The sequence below is a fragment of the Elgaria multicarinata genome, chromosome 21, assembly GCF_023053635.1.
Source record: "Elgaria multicarinata webbii isolate HBS135686 ecotype San Diego chromosome 21, rElgMul1.1.pri, whole genome shotgun sequence".
Lineage (NCBI taxonomy): Eukaryota > Metazoa > Chordata > Lepidosauria > Squamata > Anguidae > Elgaria > Elgaria multicarinata.
Genome location: NC_086191.1, coordinates 16,065,160 through 16,081,788, shown reverse-complemented (window position 1 = coordinate 16,081,788; position 16,629 = coordinate 16,065,160). Strand labels below are relative to the sequence as shown.

Sequence of the window (16,629 nt, the reverse complement as noted above, 5' to 3'; positions counted from 1 at the left end):
TCTCAAGTCTAATTCATCCCAAACTTTGAGTATCTTTTTAAAATGCATTTCCATGGATATGCATAAGCATTTTGTGCAAATTTCTCCTACTGCATGCATTTTAATCCGTTTTTGCTTAATATGAAAAAATATTTCATGGATATGCATAAGCATTTTGTGCAAATTTCTCCTACTGCATGCATTTTAATCCGTTTTTGCTTAATATGAAAAAAATTGCTTAATTTTTTTGCACACAACTCTTCCTAATATATTTCCCCCCTAATATACTTGTTTGAGTGTGCATTTTTTGACTGGAGAGTTCTACTGCAAAATTCGGAGATGTGCGAATTTCAAAGAATAATGGAGTTTCAGTTCATATAGTGGTTCAAAAGTGCAAAATTAGGGAAATTCTCATTAAAATGTGACATTTAAATTAAAATTGAGCTGTGCTATAGTTTCATAGGGCTAAATGAGCCATTTATTGAGATTCCTGGCTGTTGCCAGTCCACAGAACTTCTCCACAATTCCTCGTAACATCTAGTCTACACAGAAGTATATCATCTTATTCTGCGTGTCCCAATATGTCACATGGGGGTGGAGAAGCACTGACTTCTAGACCCCAGCGACCTTAATAAGGCAGTCAAGAGGCAAGATTTCTTCATCATCATGGTTGATGATGTCCACAGAAACCTGGCAGGGAAGAAAATCTTTATCCTACTTGATGAAACTGACGGCTACCTTCAAGTAGCGCTGGATAGTGAGTCAGCTGAACTATGCACATTCAGCACCCCATGGGGGTGATATCACTTAACAGACTCCCTTTTGGCATCAAATCTGCCAGCGAGGTCTTTCAGTAGAAGAACCACAGGTGTTTGGAGACATCCCTGGTGTCCACATCATAGCAGAAGATACGATCATGGCTGCTATAAATAGGGCAGAGCATGACACCATTCTGATGCCGGTTGTACAAAGATCCCAAACCACAGTCGTCAAGTTTAACAAAGACAAGATACAATAGCTGGTTGTTCATGTCAGATATTTGGGTCATATCTGCTTGAGCAAGGGAGTGATGCCAGATGCCAGCAAAGTGTACGGCATCAATAAAATGCCTCCACCTGATGATAAGACGCTTCTGCAAAAGCTCTTGTGGACGGTGCAGTACTTGGCTCAATTTATTCTGAGTGAATCCAGCCTGACAGGGCTGCTGCTTAGAGCATGTGAAATGTTGGTATCCTGTACGTGAGAATGCTTTGCTGGATCTGTGATTAGTGTACCCTTCCATCCTTCCAGCTTCTTAAAAAACTTGTACATGGTATTATTATATTTCATTAAAGTAAGCTGAGTATTCACTGCGTTGTGGTAGAGAGCCCCTAAAGCCAACCAGTGTATTGTATGTTTGTGAACTTTTTAATGAACAGCCCTGGCTGTAGCAGGCAGCATAAGCCTTTTTAACAGCTGTTTTTATCAGCTCCAATTTCCCAAGAGCAGGTGAATGAACCGGTGGGCAGATGTTCCAGGAGTTGTGAAGAACTATTTTTTTAATTGTTTTGTGACATCTAGTGGTGGCAAGTGGGAGTGCATAATTTTCAGAAGTGTCTAATTGTCCAAATGTGCACTTTCTGTTTCCAACATCAACATACGCTCAGGAAATTGAGACAAATATGATTCTGTAAACAAGCGGAAGGACAGAGCAAAAGACACATGACAATCCATGGAACGCAGACAGAATGTATTTAACAGAATCCGTACAGATAAAAGGAAGGACTTCTTCATGCATTGCTAAACTATGGAACTCACTACCACAAGATATAGTGATGGCCAACACTTTGGATGGGTTTTAAAAGGGTTGGATACATTCCTGGAAGAGGAGAAGGCTTTCCATGGCTACTAGTCCTTATGGCTATGTGGTAGTGTGGTACCTCCCATATCAGAGGCAGTAAGCCAAAATACACCAGTTGCTGGGGAACATGGGCAGGAGAATGCTGTGGCACTCATGTTCTGCTTGTGGGTTCTCCGTGGGCAGCTGGTTGGCTACTGTGTGAACAGAGTTCTGGACTAGATGGACCCTTGGTCTGATCCAGCCTCAGGGCTCGTCTGATGTTCTTATCCCACTAAGATTTGTACAAGCAGGACTTCTTAGCAGATTGTGCCCAGTGTGGCCAGGTGTCCTACTTTACAAAGCGCAGTCCTCTACTTGAAGGTGTCCTCTGTTTGATGGGCTGCCCAGTCCAAGTCTGGTTTAAAGAACCAAAAGAAGAGAGAATCGTGCAGGGACTTTGAAGGTTCCTACCAAGAGTTAGCACCTGGACAGTAGGCTGAGCAGCAAGTAGACAGGTCACATAGTCAGCCTTCTTCAGTACGGTGAAATAGAGTTGGAAGGGGCCTACAAGGCCATCGAGTCCAACCCCTGCTCAAGGCAGGAATCAACCCTACAGCATCCCTGACAGATGGTTGTCCAGCTGCCTCTTAAAAGCCTCTAGTGTGGGAGAGCCCACAACCTCCCTAGGTAACTGGTTCCATTGTTGTACTGCTCTAACAGTCAGGAAGTTTTTCCTGACGTCGAGCCGGAATCTGGCTTCCTTTAACTTGAGCCCATTATTCCCTGACCTGCACTCTGGGATGATCGAGGAGAGATCCTGGCCAATGTATTGTATTTCAACTTAAACTATAATCATTATTTCAAAATTTGAATTCATACATATACATTAGCTTATACAAATGTTTTGCAAATAGGTGCCCTCTTTGGACTTCTCTTTTGGTGTGGCATTTCCTTATTTTGGGGGCAATGTGTAAGCAACCATCCTAATTTTGCCCCTATTTTAATTTATAGGAGGTTGAGTTCAACGTGGATTTCCCCATTTGGTGCTGGCCCTGTCAGCCTGAGAGAGGATTTCTGCGTTACGTGTCGTGTGGCATAAGCAGCAATTAAGCAGCCGAAAAAGTCTGCCCTGATTGGTCCTGAGCCAGGAACTAGTGGGGCAAAAAGCAGGAGGGGGTCTTTAAGAGATGCTTCAAGCTGCCCTGTCCTCCAGCTTTATGCTGGGGGTGGGGGGCTTTTTGTACATATTTGGGTTTTGAAATGAAAGAGGACAGCCCTCCAGGTTATTTTTAGCTTCACCTGTTGCACGCCAGCCAGCTAAATGAGAAACAGATGACAGGAAACGAAGGCTTCAAAAATAGATGTATTTTAATGCCAAACGTTTGCGGATTAACAAAGCCAACATACAGGCAATTCAGAAGCTACCAACGCTGTTAACGGTGGAAGCAAGGGCTTGGTAGCATTGGTGAGAGGTGGACAGGAATACAGCCCTGTCTTATCATTAAAGACATTCCTCTCCTTTGCAAGCCTTGACTTCTTTCAGGCCTGATGCTCACGGAAACATAGTTCCTTCCCTTCCAGCGTCCATGCTAATCAATCTCAGCCACTTTTAACCACTTTACGTGTTATATAGGTTCCACAAAGACAGACCGGAAATAGTTATGGAACAGGACGAGTCCCAGAAGAAGAACTCTAGCCCTCTCAGAGAGAAGCCAGGTAGTTGATTTGGTTTCAGCTTGTGGTTGTGTGCGGCTTGAGAAAAATCAAACCTCAGAAATGCATCACATATTATTGCTTGATAAATCCCGCATCCAGGACGTGTGTGCACACCCACTCCCTACACACCACCCATATTAGGGGAATCTTACTGACTTCAGAGGGGTTGGGAATTTCCAAGTTGCATTGAAATGTGTGGTCCCTACTGGACTCAAGTCTCTTTTTCAAGGGCTTAGCTAGAATGGACAGTAGTAGTCCTTTCAGAGGACGTAAGGGCAGTTGATAGATAAATCACTTAGGGTGCCTATTCTCATCTCATTTCTGCTCCCAGTTTGGCACGTTTTGTGCTGCCTCTAAAATCTGCAGTACTTTTTTGATAACCGGCAACAGTGGAGCGAAAGAAATAGGTGCACACGCATGATTGAAAGGGAAGTCTCTCTCTCTCTCTTTCCTCAGAACTGTTGTCTGTCTCCAGCCTTAGCAGAAGCTTCTCCCTGCAAGTGTGCTGAACATCAATGTGCAACCTGCACCCTGTCGATTCTACATTCCAGGCTGCCGAAAGTGGGAGTGGGGGTAGAGAAATGATGACATCCAACTTGTATTAAGTTGGAAAACTGATTCCCCACCCCCACCCCCTTTATTCCATTTAGAGTTGAGAGCCATTCAACATGATGGTGCAGGAGGAGTATTTGTGTGAGAGAGTGTGTCAGTGTGTGTGTGTGTGTTTGTTTCATTTTGTATTACAAATGGGCCATTCCCGAAACTTACAACAAACCAAAGGGCATGTTCCAAAAACACTGAATTTGCAAAATAAAACAATGAAAGTGGCAACTCAGTCCTTTCATGTCAGTTTCCTTAGATGGCCGTGTTTTTCCAGGTTGTACTTGCTGTTTTCCAGGGGGCACTAAGTAAATGGAAATTTTATATCAGGCAAAACTGAGCTTCTATTCAGGAATATCCTTTGATGTCCAATGTATTTTAGAGATTTCCAGGTTATCTGAGAATGTAGAGCTACAGTTACTACTCTCAGCTTGTCAGTTTCCCAATTATACTTAAAAGGAGTCATTTTTCTTCTTCATTTAACCTTACTCCATCCCTGAATCACACTGGTCCACAACAAACCCACAGCCCCGCTCTCTCTTTTTTCATCAAAACAAGGAGCTTTTAACCGTCTTGCATTTGTTGCATGCCAAAGGAAGTCAACCCTGCCCCCCACCTGCCTCCCGCAGACTGGTGCAATATAGCTAACCACCAATTCACAGGGACATTTAAAAGTGCCATGAAAAATCTGAAATGATTAATGCAGCGAGAAGGAGGAGGAGCAGGCATGGGCTGCTGGTCCGGCAGGATGTATCCCTTGGGAAGATGTGGAGTTTCTTGGCATCTGGATGGAAAACTTTGGCATCCTCCAGCGCACCATGCGCCGCTAGCGTAAAGTTGGTGTCGCCCGACGTCACCACGTCGAAGACGCACGACTGGAAGTAGACGTCCTCTATCGGCAGTTTCTCCTTGCACAACAGATGGGCCTGCTCCGAGGTGATGGTGCCATCGCTGCAGCAGCACTCCTCTCGGGAGATGCGTTGGCTAGGTGGGCAGCCCCCTACGCAAAGCTGAAGGTCCTGCTCCTCCGTGAAGGAGCGAGCCACCTCCCTGGCTGCCCGGATGGAGAAGGACAGCTGCTTCCCTGCCTGGCGCACCGCAATGGTAGTGCCAATGTACGCGGCTTGGATCTCCACGTGCCGCCCGGGCATGCGTTCATGGATGCTCAAGCTACTTCCTCCAGGCCTCTCGCCCCCATTGACCGAGCCATCCTCAAAAGCTGCTGGCAGGTTGTCTATCTCTGCCTGGTAGACCTTCTGATCAATGCACTCCTTCATGTTCTTAAATATGATTGTGAGCTGAAAGGAGAGAGAGAGAGAGAGAGAGAGAGAGAGAGAGAGAGAGAGAGAGAGAGAGAGAGAGGGAGGAGTTTAGAAGCTCCCTGTGTGGGCAATCCAGTTCCCCCAAGAGTGTGTGACTCTTGGCTGACCCGCATGTTCCTACCCCTGGAAGCACTCACACAGGCCAAGGAAAGCTTGGACCGACGGCTTTTAGGAGCAACTGGGTTTACCTTGCTAGTAGCAGTAGCGTTTGATCCTTTTGCTACAGGATAACTCGTGGCCTGAGCAAATAAATAGGTGTTGTCAAGAAGCGGCCAGGAACCCTCCACTCGGCAGGTGTGGAATTCGTCGCTGAAGGTGCGCACGTGAGGGTCCCCAAATGTGGCACAGTGCTGGTACGTGGGGGGCCTGCCGTGCTTATGGGCAAAACTCTTCTCATAGTCACAGATGTCCAGGGATTCAAAGCCCTGGCGGTTGGGAGCAGGCATGGGGGGCCGCGGCGGCGAGGTGGGCCCTTCCCTGGAGCAGTTGTTCTGGATCATGAGATCCTCAATGCCGTGAACGGCCGAGTGGTACGCGAGGTCTCCGCGGCAAGTGCGGGCCGTCCTGCGGGTGCAGCGGGAGTAGGAACGCAAGGCATTGCAGTAGGCCACGTTCTTGTTGGGGCCACGCAAGTTGAGAGTAGAGGCCACGTACTCCGAGTTGCAACGCAAGATCTTGCAGTGGGAATAAACTGTGTGATGGAAACAAAAAAGGCAGCCGGGTTTTGAGTGTGTGTCCTTTGCCTGCCGTCCTTCACCTGTGTTCCTCCCTGCCCTCTCAGATCAGGTTAGAAAGCGCTATATAAATGATGATGATGACCCCCACCCAAGGATTTTCCCCTTACGTTTTTTGTTGGTGTTGCACCCCTGCAAACCTTGGGGTCCCCCTCCAAGCATACTGACTCCTCCCTCTTATGCGTGGGCAGTGCCATTTTAGCTGCATCAGGAGCAACAGTGAGAAAACTGATATTGTGTTAATATATATGGTGGTGACTGTTATGAAAAGGGAACATCAGGGGCTGCTCTGGTCAGAGTGTCCCCTGGCCCGAGATGAGAAGGTCAGCAGGGCCATACCACCCAGCCCTCTTGAAAATCTACTTAATCCCCCCTTTTTTCCCCTTCCCATTTCCTTTCCCTTGTATATTACTTCTTTAGGTTACAAGGCTTTGGGCAGCAGGGAGGGAGTGCCATTTTTGATGATTGAACCTTTTTTTGACTGAGGATAAAAAAAATTCCTTTAAATTAATAAACCATCCTTTAATTTGTGGCAATGTTCTGAGTGAAGTCAGCCCACGTTGCACTGTTCCTTACCATGTCTACAGAACAGGAGAAAGAAGAGTGTTTTAATGAAGAAGCCGGCATGGGTTGAATTGCATGACCTCGTGAAGCAGGTGGCTTTCCCCATTCCAATCCATTCAGAGTTTATGGAAATTGCTCACCCAAACTGCTCCTCTCCTTTTTCCCCCCGTTCACTGGTTCTCTGGAAAAAAAATGCAAAAAGGACTAAAGTCTATAAATCTACAAAATCCACTGAATGTACAAAGTTGGCAGTACCCTATGCACCTGATGTCATGCTGTAAAACCCAAACTCTGGAATTTTATTCTGAACATCACTCTTATTATTATTATTTTTTATTCTTTAAAAAAATGCAACTTTCTAGCACCAGCTTTGATTGAATCTATTCCCTGTCCTCATCATGCCTCTCTGGCAGCATTAGAAATGCTTCCCTGAAGTGGTTGGAAAGTATCTTTCCTCAGGGCCTGGATCCCCTGGGACTCTCCTGGTAACCTGAGAGCAATTCACGAATGAAAAACCTTCTGCAGTAGGTTTTCAGGAGCATCAGGCTTTGACAGTGACAGAAGTTCTTTGGCCTTCAAGAAGACAGGTGGATTGATGTTTCCGTTCCTTTTCACACCTCCAATGTCATTTTAAAGAAAGTGGCACAGGAGGACAAGCAGGAAATCTGTGTTATGGAGGTGTTAACACCTGTTGCACCTTAACTGGTCGTGTACTTGAGTACTTTTCCCGCACCATCCCCTTTATTCACTACATTGATGGGACGTCAACCTCATTCTCAATGTATTTTACCTCATCTTTTCACTTCACCTCAGGATAACACAATGGTCAGAAAGAAGGATATATCCACATCTTCCCATTTCTCCCAGAGACCTGCATTTTCATCAGCACCCAGGCATCCAGTTGCTCTCCCTGGTTTTCTGAAGCTGCACATCTCCCAATTGTGCCAACTCTTTTGTCCATGGGGTGGACGGGCCTCCACTAAAGTCAGTTAAACCATGGCAAAAGCCTCGGCCCTACTTCTGCACTTGCAGCTAATGATCAACCAGTTGATCTCAGCTCAAGATACGCCCCCTCAGCAGTTGGCTTGCAAGCCACATCCTGTTTCTAAGAGCCCACAATGACATGAAGGGCTAGTTGAACATTTAGGCATGTAGGAAGCTACCTTATGCTGCCTTATATTGAGCCAGGCCCTTCGCCCACCTAGCCCAGTATTGTCCACACTAACTGGCAGCAGCGCACTCCAGGGATTCAGGCGGGATCGTTTCCTAGCCCTCCCTGGAGATGCTGTTAAGGACTGAACCTAGCATCTTCTACATGCAATACCACCGGACAATAGCCTCTCCCTCCTCTCAGCAGGACCCACAAACCATAACAGAGTGGAAATGTTCCTGCAGTTCTCTCCCATATGACAGGGCACCTTGGCATATAAGTCCTGGTTTATAGCTCTGTGTTTACATACTTATGTCTTCCTTTAAGGATAAAAAAAAACCTCCCAAAGTGGCTTCTATAATAAGGTACAAACTGTTCATAATCATTTTGTGAACCGCCCAGAGAGCTTCGGCTATTGGGCGGTATAAAAATGTAATAAATAAATAAATAAATAAATTCAGTCACAAAGCTTTCGACTGAGCCAGCTCGCACATCTAGCTGAGAGTAATCAAGGGATCCCTGACCTCTATAGTTTTCCCTTGATAGCCTGCAGCAAGAAATCTCCCACACCTATAGCTGTAGCCTTTTTCTGTATGTCCACTGATCCCGACGGCATCCTCTGTGTCCTGCTGCTAAATTATGAGATTTCTTCTCACCCTGGCCTTACGTTAGAGGGGAATCACATGATGTTGAAGCTGAGTGTCCAAGAAAGCAGGCTGATTTCTATTTGTCTTGGACAGATACGTGAGGCGCAGAAACTCAACTACCAGCCTCTTCAAGCATTCACCACCTGCAGTGGCCACCTCACTCTACCCAATGGTAGAGCCAGCCCTGGCTAACGGGAATAGCTACAAACCCAAACTGGGTGTTATGCAGAAACTGTCATAGCGTTTTCTCTGCACACAAGACCCTGTCCTTCAGCCAAGTTGCAGTGGTTCCACATAAACTCAGATCAGCTGATTTCCCAAAAGCTGATGAATGAATCAACTAAACCCCAAGGCCAGGAGAACTGCCAAACCTGAGGTCATTGGCTTCGCTCACCTTTCCATCCCTCTCTTCCTGGCAAGCTTTGCATGTTCCAAATATCCTCTCTATCAGCTTTCTGTTTGGTCATGAGGCAACCTATTATTTGGAAGAGGCAACCTATAAAAATGAACATGCCTCTGAACATATACAGAGTCCCTTCTCTCCTCTCACTGCAGCCTGCAGTGAAGGGGCGGATCGGGCTCCTGTGAACGGCAAACCATGGTCCCCCAAATCTCTCTTTGGAAAATAAAATAAATCGTGCAATACAATTATTAATATAAATCAAAAGCCATAGCGCTTACCTCCACACGAGCTAGAAAGCTGTTTGGTGAATTCCCCCTGTAGCCAACTGTCAGCTTTTTTATCAGCTCCCTAAGCAGCCTGAGCTTCTGGCTTTTCTTGCGATATCAAGGGGGGAAAAGGGGGGAAAGACATAGAGATCGCTCATGGCCAGCGGCCGGGAGCCTAAAACAGCTGAGCGTTGCAACCTGATCTGTCCCCCAAAAGGCAAAGGTCCTAAGCAGATGCTTAAAAATAGGTCGTAGTATTTTGGATCCCAAAAGCAGAATTTGGGGGCGGGCAGAAGGGTACATCCCAGGGGCGATTGGTTTTATTTTAGTAACTGACACCTTGTGTATATGCACACACACCCCACCCAGAAACACACACACACACACACCCCACATGTTTCTTAGCTGGGTTCCGGGGCAGCCCTGCATAATCATTAATGCAGCAGAAACCCCACAGTAGTCCTGGTTCCCCCCCCCCCCTGATTTACACAACTGCGTTTGACACAGTGGTGAATTTAGTGCAAGTTGATTAGTGTTTGCTGATACTTTGGGCATGGCAGCTGGCCTTGGGAATGCTACGTCCCTTATCACTTGAGACAATCTAGGGGTTTCCCAGAACTGGGGTGCTTCCAAGAGAACTTTAGCTATTGGGCAGTAGAGAAATGTAATCAATAAATATAAATGAAGTAAATAAGGTGACGATGGATGGGGCTAAGAATCGGAAGGCACTGTTTCCTTTCTTAACAGATTTTCAGCAGTAAGAAAATATTGGAGGTTTATATGTGGAAGATGGCATTAACTGAACCCCTTGCAAAATTCCATAAATGAGGCAGGATAAAAGCGTCATTTGGAAACAGCACCAGTTTATTTAGGTGCTTTCCTCATTCTCTTTATTTCCCCTTCTGCTTCAGCTTCCCCTATTTTTCCCCCTTTTCTCTCCCCAGCTGTCACCTCCTTGTCACTGCAGTGTGTAGCAACAGAGAGAGACAAAGAAGAATCTTGATTTGATCTACCTTCTTTTTATTGCCATTGGAATATTAAAAAATCAGGTGTGTTATTGTTATTGCTCAAACAACCAAGAAGAGTCTTGTAGGCAGCATCTGAAAGATGAACAAATGTATTGTGGTGGCAAAAGGTTTCATGGACTACACTCCACTTTTGTAATCCACAAAAGCTTCAGCCATATGTACATTTTTTTTAGTCTTTAAGGTGCTGCATGACCACCCCTTGTTTTTCCTGCTGCAGCAAGCTAAGGTTGCTGCCCCTTTGGAAACCACAATTTTTGCTCTTAACATTTCAACTCCACTTTTAGATCACAAACAGTCCAATAAAAACACAATACAAGCAGTAGATTATATTGGTCCGGTCCTACTATTAGGTAGATTTGGTGGTACCTTGAAAAGGCAATTTAAAAAAAAAAACCCCACCACGATTCATTATTTAGTTTATGGTTTTGTTTTTACAATGGCGAAGGACATCATTTGGATATTTCCCCTTGAGGTTCAAAATACCTCATCTTAGAGACACGTCAAAGCATACAGAGGCATGGCAGATGCCTCATTCCCCCCTTTGTGTTTCCTTCAAGGTCCCTTCCAGTTCTAAAATGCTATGATTCTGCCTGCCCAGCTGGGATATGTCTCTGGCCATAGCTAGACCTAAGGTTTATCCCTGGATCGTCCAGGGATCAAACCTGTTCATCTAGGTGACACACAGGGGATCCAATGCTCAGGCAGGGGCGAACCCTGGATGATCCCAGGATAAACCTTCAGTCTAGCTGTGGCCTCTGTCTCCAGGCAAACATCAGCCAGAGGTCAACATGGCATCACCTGTTTCTCACAGCCTGCGTCCCATGGTCGTGTCTCTATCTTGCAACATCTCTGAAGCGGTTGCTGAGTAAGCAAAGCGCTTCTGTGTATGTTTCGAAAAGTAATCCCTGTATCCAGAGAGAGAGCAGCCCTGCCTCCAGAGAACACCCTGGAGCAGGTCCCCAGCTCTCCTCCACCCAAAGAACCCCTTTCTTGCAGTACTGTGAATCTGTTTACGCTGTGCGCAAAGGATCACATCTGGAAAGTTAGGGCACCTGCCGGGATGCAGATAGCTTTGCTCGCCAACTGGAGAACTCCGTACAGTTATTCTCTCTCGACCTACCTTGTGCGCATAACGTCTTGGAAAGAGGCGGAAAGAATGATTCAACCACATTCAAAAAGTTAGTGGGTTTTTGAGAATGGGTGGGGAAACGATGGCTAAAATGAGAAGCAGAGGGGGCTGCCTAGTTTTCCCAGGGTCACCAGAAACTAAGTGGATGCAGCACAGATGGGAATCTGCTGTACCTGATGCTGATTTTCCTCTTGCGTGTTCCCCATCACTCAGATGGACCTCCTTGCAACTCAAATCTTTTCCCACCTGCCCTGCCCTTCTCAACAATTGAGGACATCCCATCTCTATTTATTTTCTATAGCGGCTCTTTGAAATATTTGAAAACAGTGTTGTCTACTACACATGCACACGCACGCACACGGTAGCTCAGTGGGAGAGGGCCCTTGCTTTGCAGGCAGAAGTTCCTGGGTTCAATCCCTGATATCTCCAAGCAGGGCTGGGAAAACTCCTGCCTGAAACCCTGGAGAGCTGCTGCTGCCAGTCAGTGTTGACAGTGCTGAGCTAGAGGGCCCAGGGTCTGGCTCAGTAAAAGCCAGCTTCCCAAGTTCCCTTTAAAGAGCCTTCAAAGCCAGCTTTGCAAAATGGGCAAAGCCAAAGTTGTTTTGACTGAAAAAGACATCTTTGGGTCATCTTACCCATTCGTGGAACTCAGGTTCTTAACACCAAGGCGACTGGATGGTCTTGGGAGAATCCTTTCCAAAAGTGGCGTCACTTGCCTCCTCTATCAGCAAGGAGACATTATGGAGAACATTGACAGAAGATCGTTGAGTTCTCCTAGCAGCCAGGAGCTCCGGACTGGGGACTATATGAAGGGGTAGAGGCCCCCCCTCCCTCAACACTTCTGTCATTTTTCTTCCCCCAGAAGATATGGGGCAGGAGATCCGGGAAGAGCTGATGGATCACGTCAGGATGGGGTGGAGGGGGATGCCACAGTGGATTTGATCAGTCCGTCTGACACAGCCGACTCCTGCCTGACATGCAACAGCACCGTCACCGCCTCTTGGTTTAGAGGCAGCTTTTCAGAGAAGGGGGCCGTAGAGAAGCCGGCCCAAAGATAAATCAACAGACATATGCACCTGTTCCTTAGCTGGCATCTGTAGATGGTAGCTTGAGCCAGGGCTGGAGCGTATGCTTAAAACAGGAACCCGTCCGGGAAGGGCCGAGGGGGGTGTCTAAAAAAAGGCCTGAAGCAGATGGAGCAAGGGTGAGATTCCATCACATGTGGAATGGCCGAGCGACGGCTGCAATTGCAAACTCCTGCTTGGTTGGAGGGCTTCATGCCAGTTCTCCGAAACGGATGTAGCCATGCTGAAGGCACATCAGCCACTTTTCCGTTCTCTTCCTCTCTTTCCCCCACCATTAAGTTCACTTTCTCTGTCTCGCTTTGCCCTGAAATTATCTGTGCAAGCTTCAAAGTGCATTGATTTTGCTGTCCTGAAATTGTGTATGTACACACGTTGCTTTGTGTGTTTCATAAGTGAAGTGTGTGTGTGTGTGTGTGTGTGTGTGTGTGTGTGTGTGTGTAATGCTAAGTTTCAGCAATGGCTCCCATTTGCATGTTCATCATTTTAAAAATGCTCTGATTCTGAGATGAGGGGCTGGAACAAAGCAAATAAAGAGAGGGAGAGAGAGTGCAGGACTTCTTTCCAGACCCAAGGCAGTGAAACATAAACATTCTCCTATGAAGTTTGTGGAGTAAAAGCTGGAACAAAATGGTGACAGGTTAAGGTAAGAGAGGCGCCTGTGCGGATGACACTTTCTCTGTGCTATTATCAGTGAGGCCATAAGAGGAGCTGTGCTAGATCCGGTCCATTGAGTCCAGCATCCGTTCCTCACAATGGCCAACCAGATATCATAGAATCATAGAATAGCAGAGTTGGAAGAGGCCTACAAGGCCATCGAGTCCGACCCCCTGCTCAATGCAGGAATCCACTCTAAAGCATCCCTGACAGATGGTTGTCCAGCTGCCTCTTGAAGGCCTCTAGTGTGGGAGAGCCCACAACCTCCCTAGGTAACTGGTGGTTCCATTGTCATACTGCTCTAACAGTCAAGAAGTTTTTCTTGATGTCCAGATGGAATCTGGCTTCCTTTAACTTGAGCCTGTTATTCCGTGTCCTGCACTCTAGGAGGATCGAGAAGAGATCCTGGCCCTCCTGTGTGTGACCACCTTTCAAGTATTTGAAGAGTGCTATCATGTCTCCCCTCAATCTTCTCTTCTCCAGGCTAAACAGGCCTAGTTCTTTCAATCTCTCTTCATAGGGCTTTGTCTCCAGACATATGCTATGACATATATCTGTCGGGGATGCTTTAGGGTGGATTCCTGCATTGAGCAGGGGGTTGGACTTGATGGCCTCATAGGCCCCTTCCAACTGTGCTATTCTATGATTCTATGATTCTACACTGCCCCAATGGAAACCCCTGCGAGCAGAACATGCAGGCCACCTTCTTGCTTATGTTCCCTAAAAACTGGTATTCTAAGCCCCTCTTCCTCTTTTTATTTTTATCATCCTCAAAAACAGGCCTTTCTACTAGCAGAATGGAGTTTACTGCAGAGGACTGATTCCAGCCATCCTCAACATGAAAAGTTATTGTTTAAGCAACTTGATAATGCTAGTTCCAAGCCAGTAGATGTCAGCAACGCTTAAGCAAAAGGGCTTTTTTTTTTTGGACATTAGGTTGGAAGAACTAGAAGAATCTCAAGGTTGTATCTGTTCCACAACCCTGCTTTTCTTTTATATTATCAAGGGTGCTGAGGATTATCTAGGTGTGCTGCTGCTGCTGCTATTATTATTATTAGCTCAATAGTGACAGAGCTTGACATATTGGTTCCAAAGAACAGGAGGTGCAAGCCTGGTTAATTATTATTATTATTATTAGCATTTTTATACTGCCCAATAGCTGAAGGAAAAAGTAACACAAATTCCCCGCACTTTTACCTTGCTTAATTGGGAACATCAGAGGCCACTCCACAGATGGAGTTTGCTCTTCACTGAGGAACTTTGTGGCATCCTGAATGCCTCTTGACACCCAAAGGCAAGCAAGCCCTCGTTTTTCCACCATGCATGTTTGGAGTGACTAGCAGGATATGTGTCTGAAAACAAAACTTCATCTCCAGCACACTGCGGGTTATCACAGAAACGCTAAACGTGCAATCTTATGCATGTTTGGACAGAAAAATAAAAGTCGGCAGGAGGTTCATGACGGACAAAAGGGAACCCTTCCTACGCAATGATTGATTGTTATTTTAGGGGACTCACGGCCACATGATGGGTTGATAGACATTGGCTTAAATGGCTTTTAAAAGGCGGGGGGTGTTGGAAGAGACAAATTCATGTGGAGGAAAAGGACCCACGAGCAGGCATTCATTGTCAAGGTGACGTGGAACTTCCATGTTTATTTATGTATTTCAGAAAATTTCTATACTACCTTTTCTTTTTCTGAAACCTTAAAGCAGTTGGCAAGATAAACGCAGAATAAAACACCATAAAAACAATCACAATAAAACAGAAATAAAACTGGGGTAATTGACGATAGGGTCAGAGAAACGCCCTGGCAAGCAAATGTGTCTTAAGATGTCAGCAGGAACATTCCACTCTAGGAGCCTGCCTGATCTCTAAGGGGAGATCACGGCGGGTGCCATGAGAGAGAAGACCATGCTCTGCACCATGACCGAATGAACCTCAGTAAACAGCGGTATAATAAGCCAGGCCTGCCCCCCATAACGTAGCACCTGCATGACCTACGCAAGGGAAGTCAGTTTAGAGGCAGTGCGAGTCTCTGGGAGAGAGTCCTCAGGAAGGTGGGTTTGTGGGCTTCCCGTTGGAGCACCTTATTCGGGATTCTGCAGGATACAGATGTTGCACTGGAGGGTCCCATGTATATGGCAAGGATGATCTCCTATATTTTAACCAAAGTGTTAAAGGCGAAAAGGACGCCAGGATCCCAGAAAACTGAGACTCTCCCTGATGAACGAACGTCTATTGGAGCAAAGGCTGCAGACAGTTTCCCATGATGCCTACATTCCTTCATTATCTTTAGCTACCCTGGGTGTCTGTTGTCCTTTTCACTCTCTTGCACTATTCTCTAGCCGGTTTGGGAGTGCAGCGTGACTTCGTTTCAACAACCTGGACACTAACAACTATAAGCTAAAATATGCTGGTATTTGGGGGAGTCTCGGCCCCTTCCCCTTTCGCCTTCGGCCATGTCCACTACTGGAATGTGACACCTCTCCGCACCCCCAAGCTTTGGAGAAGTGTAAAAAGACATGACGGAAGTGTTAATAAAAAGAAATCGCCAGTCTTTTTGAAACTTTTTTTACTTCCCTCAGAACTCCTCAGAGATCTCCCATAAGCAAGAATCTGGGTGGAAATTGCAGCTGAAAACGTTTGAGTATTTGTGTTTGTCTTATGTGGCCAAATTGTGATTTATGCTCCTGTTTATAATATCTCGGGAATCGAGAGAGAATGAAATTCTCATGCTTTGCACACTTTACACTACAATCCAATACACACCCACCTGGGAGTAAGTTCCATTGACCTTAATGGGACTTACTTCTGAGCAGACATGCCTAGGATGGCATTGCTAGGCTGTTTCCAAGTTCTCTGGACTTGGCCTTCTATATTATTTACTGCCATTTATTCATTTTTAAGAGGCTTTTAAACTTTTGAACTCTCCTGTGACAACAGGATCAGCTTTACCTGGTTGTCATGAAACATCTAAAGAATGGCCAGTACCTGTTTTTTTAATTGTTCTTGAGCAGCACAGCTCTTGGAATGCCCAGAAAAGGACATGAAGTTTGGTTTTGCAAAAAGAAAAAAGGAAGAAAGAAAGAAAAAGAAACAGCCCAACAACAACATAACATATTTTGGTTTACGGACCCTCTCAGGACATAGAATATTACCCCCCTGGGGAATCAAGAATGCTCTAAATCACCAGTAGCGCTGAGATCAGAGACTGTAAACTTGTTTCTATTGTGTTTTCACAGTGATACTCTTTCGGTGACATGTTTTTCTTGCAGAGTTTAGCAGCGTGGGGAGGACTCTGACCCTGGGAATTTGCAGTAAAAGAAAAATGGCATTTTTGGGTTTCACCTGGTTAACAAAACAAAGTTCAGAGTCACTCCAGCAGTCCCTGTTTACAAGGGAGAGTCCCAGATTTCATTGCCTTATGGGGGAGATTTGGGGATGCATTTTAAAAACATTTCAGTGTGGGTTGGCAGATGTGCCTTTCCATCCGCCGCCCAGCTACAGAAATCTAGGAAAATACTTAAGTG

The 16,629-nt window shown here is 45.9% G+C and overlaps 1 protein-coding gene across 1 annotated transcript; it reads right to left on the bottom strand.

Moving 5' to 3' along the window:
• Positions 1-4,433: 4,433 nt before the first annotated feature.
• Positions 4,434-6,904, bottom strand: HJV (hemojuvelin BMP co-receptor). The gene is made up of 3 exons (XM_063145813.1): positions 6,747-6,904; positions 5,625-6,127; positions 4,434-5,412 (listed from the first exon to the last, which is right to left on the bottom strand). The coding sequence occupies exons 1-3, from the start codon at positions 6,838-6,840 to the stop codon at positions 4,783-4,785; spliced, it is 1,227 nt and encodes a 408-aa protein (XP_063001883.1). The 5' UTR covers positions 6,841-6,904; the 3' UTR covers positions 4,434-4,782.
• Between the last annotated feature and the right edge of the window lie 9,725 nt (positions 6,905-16,629).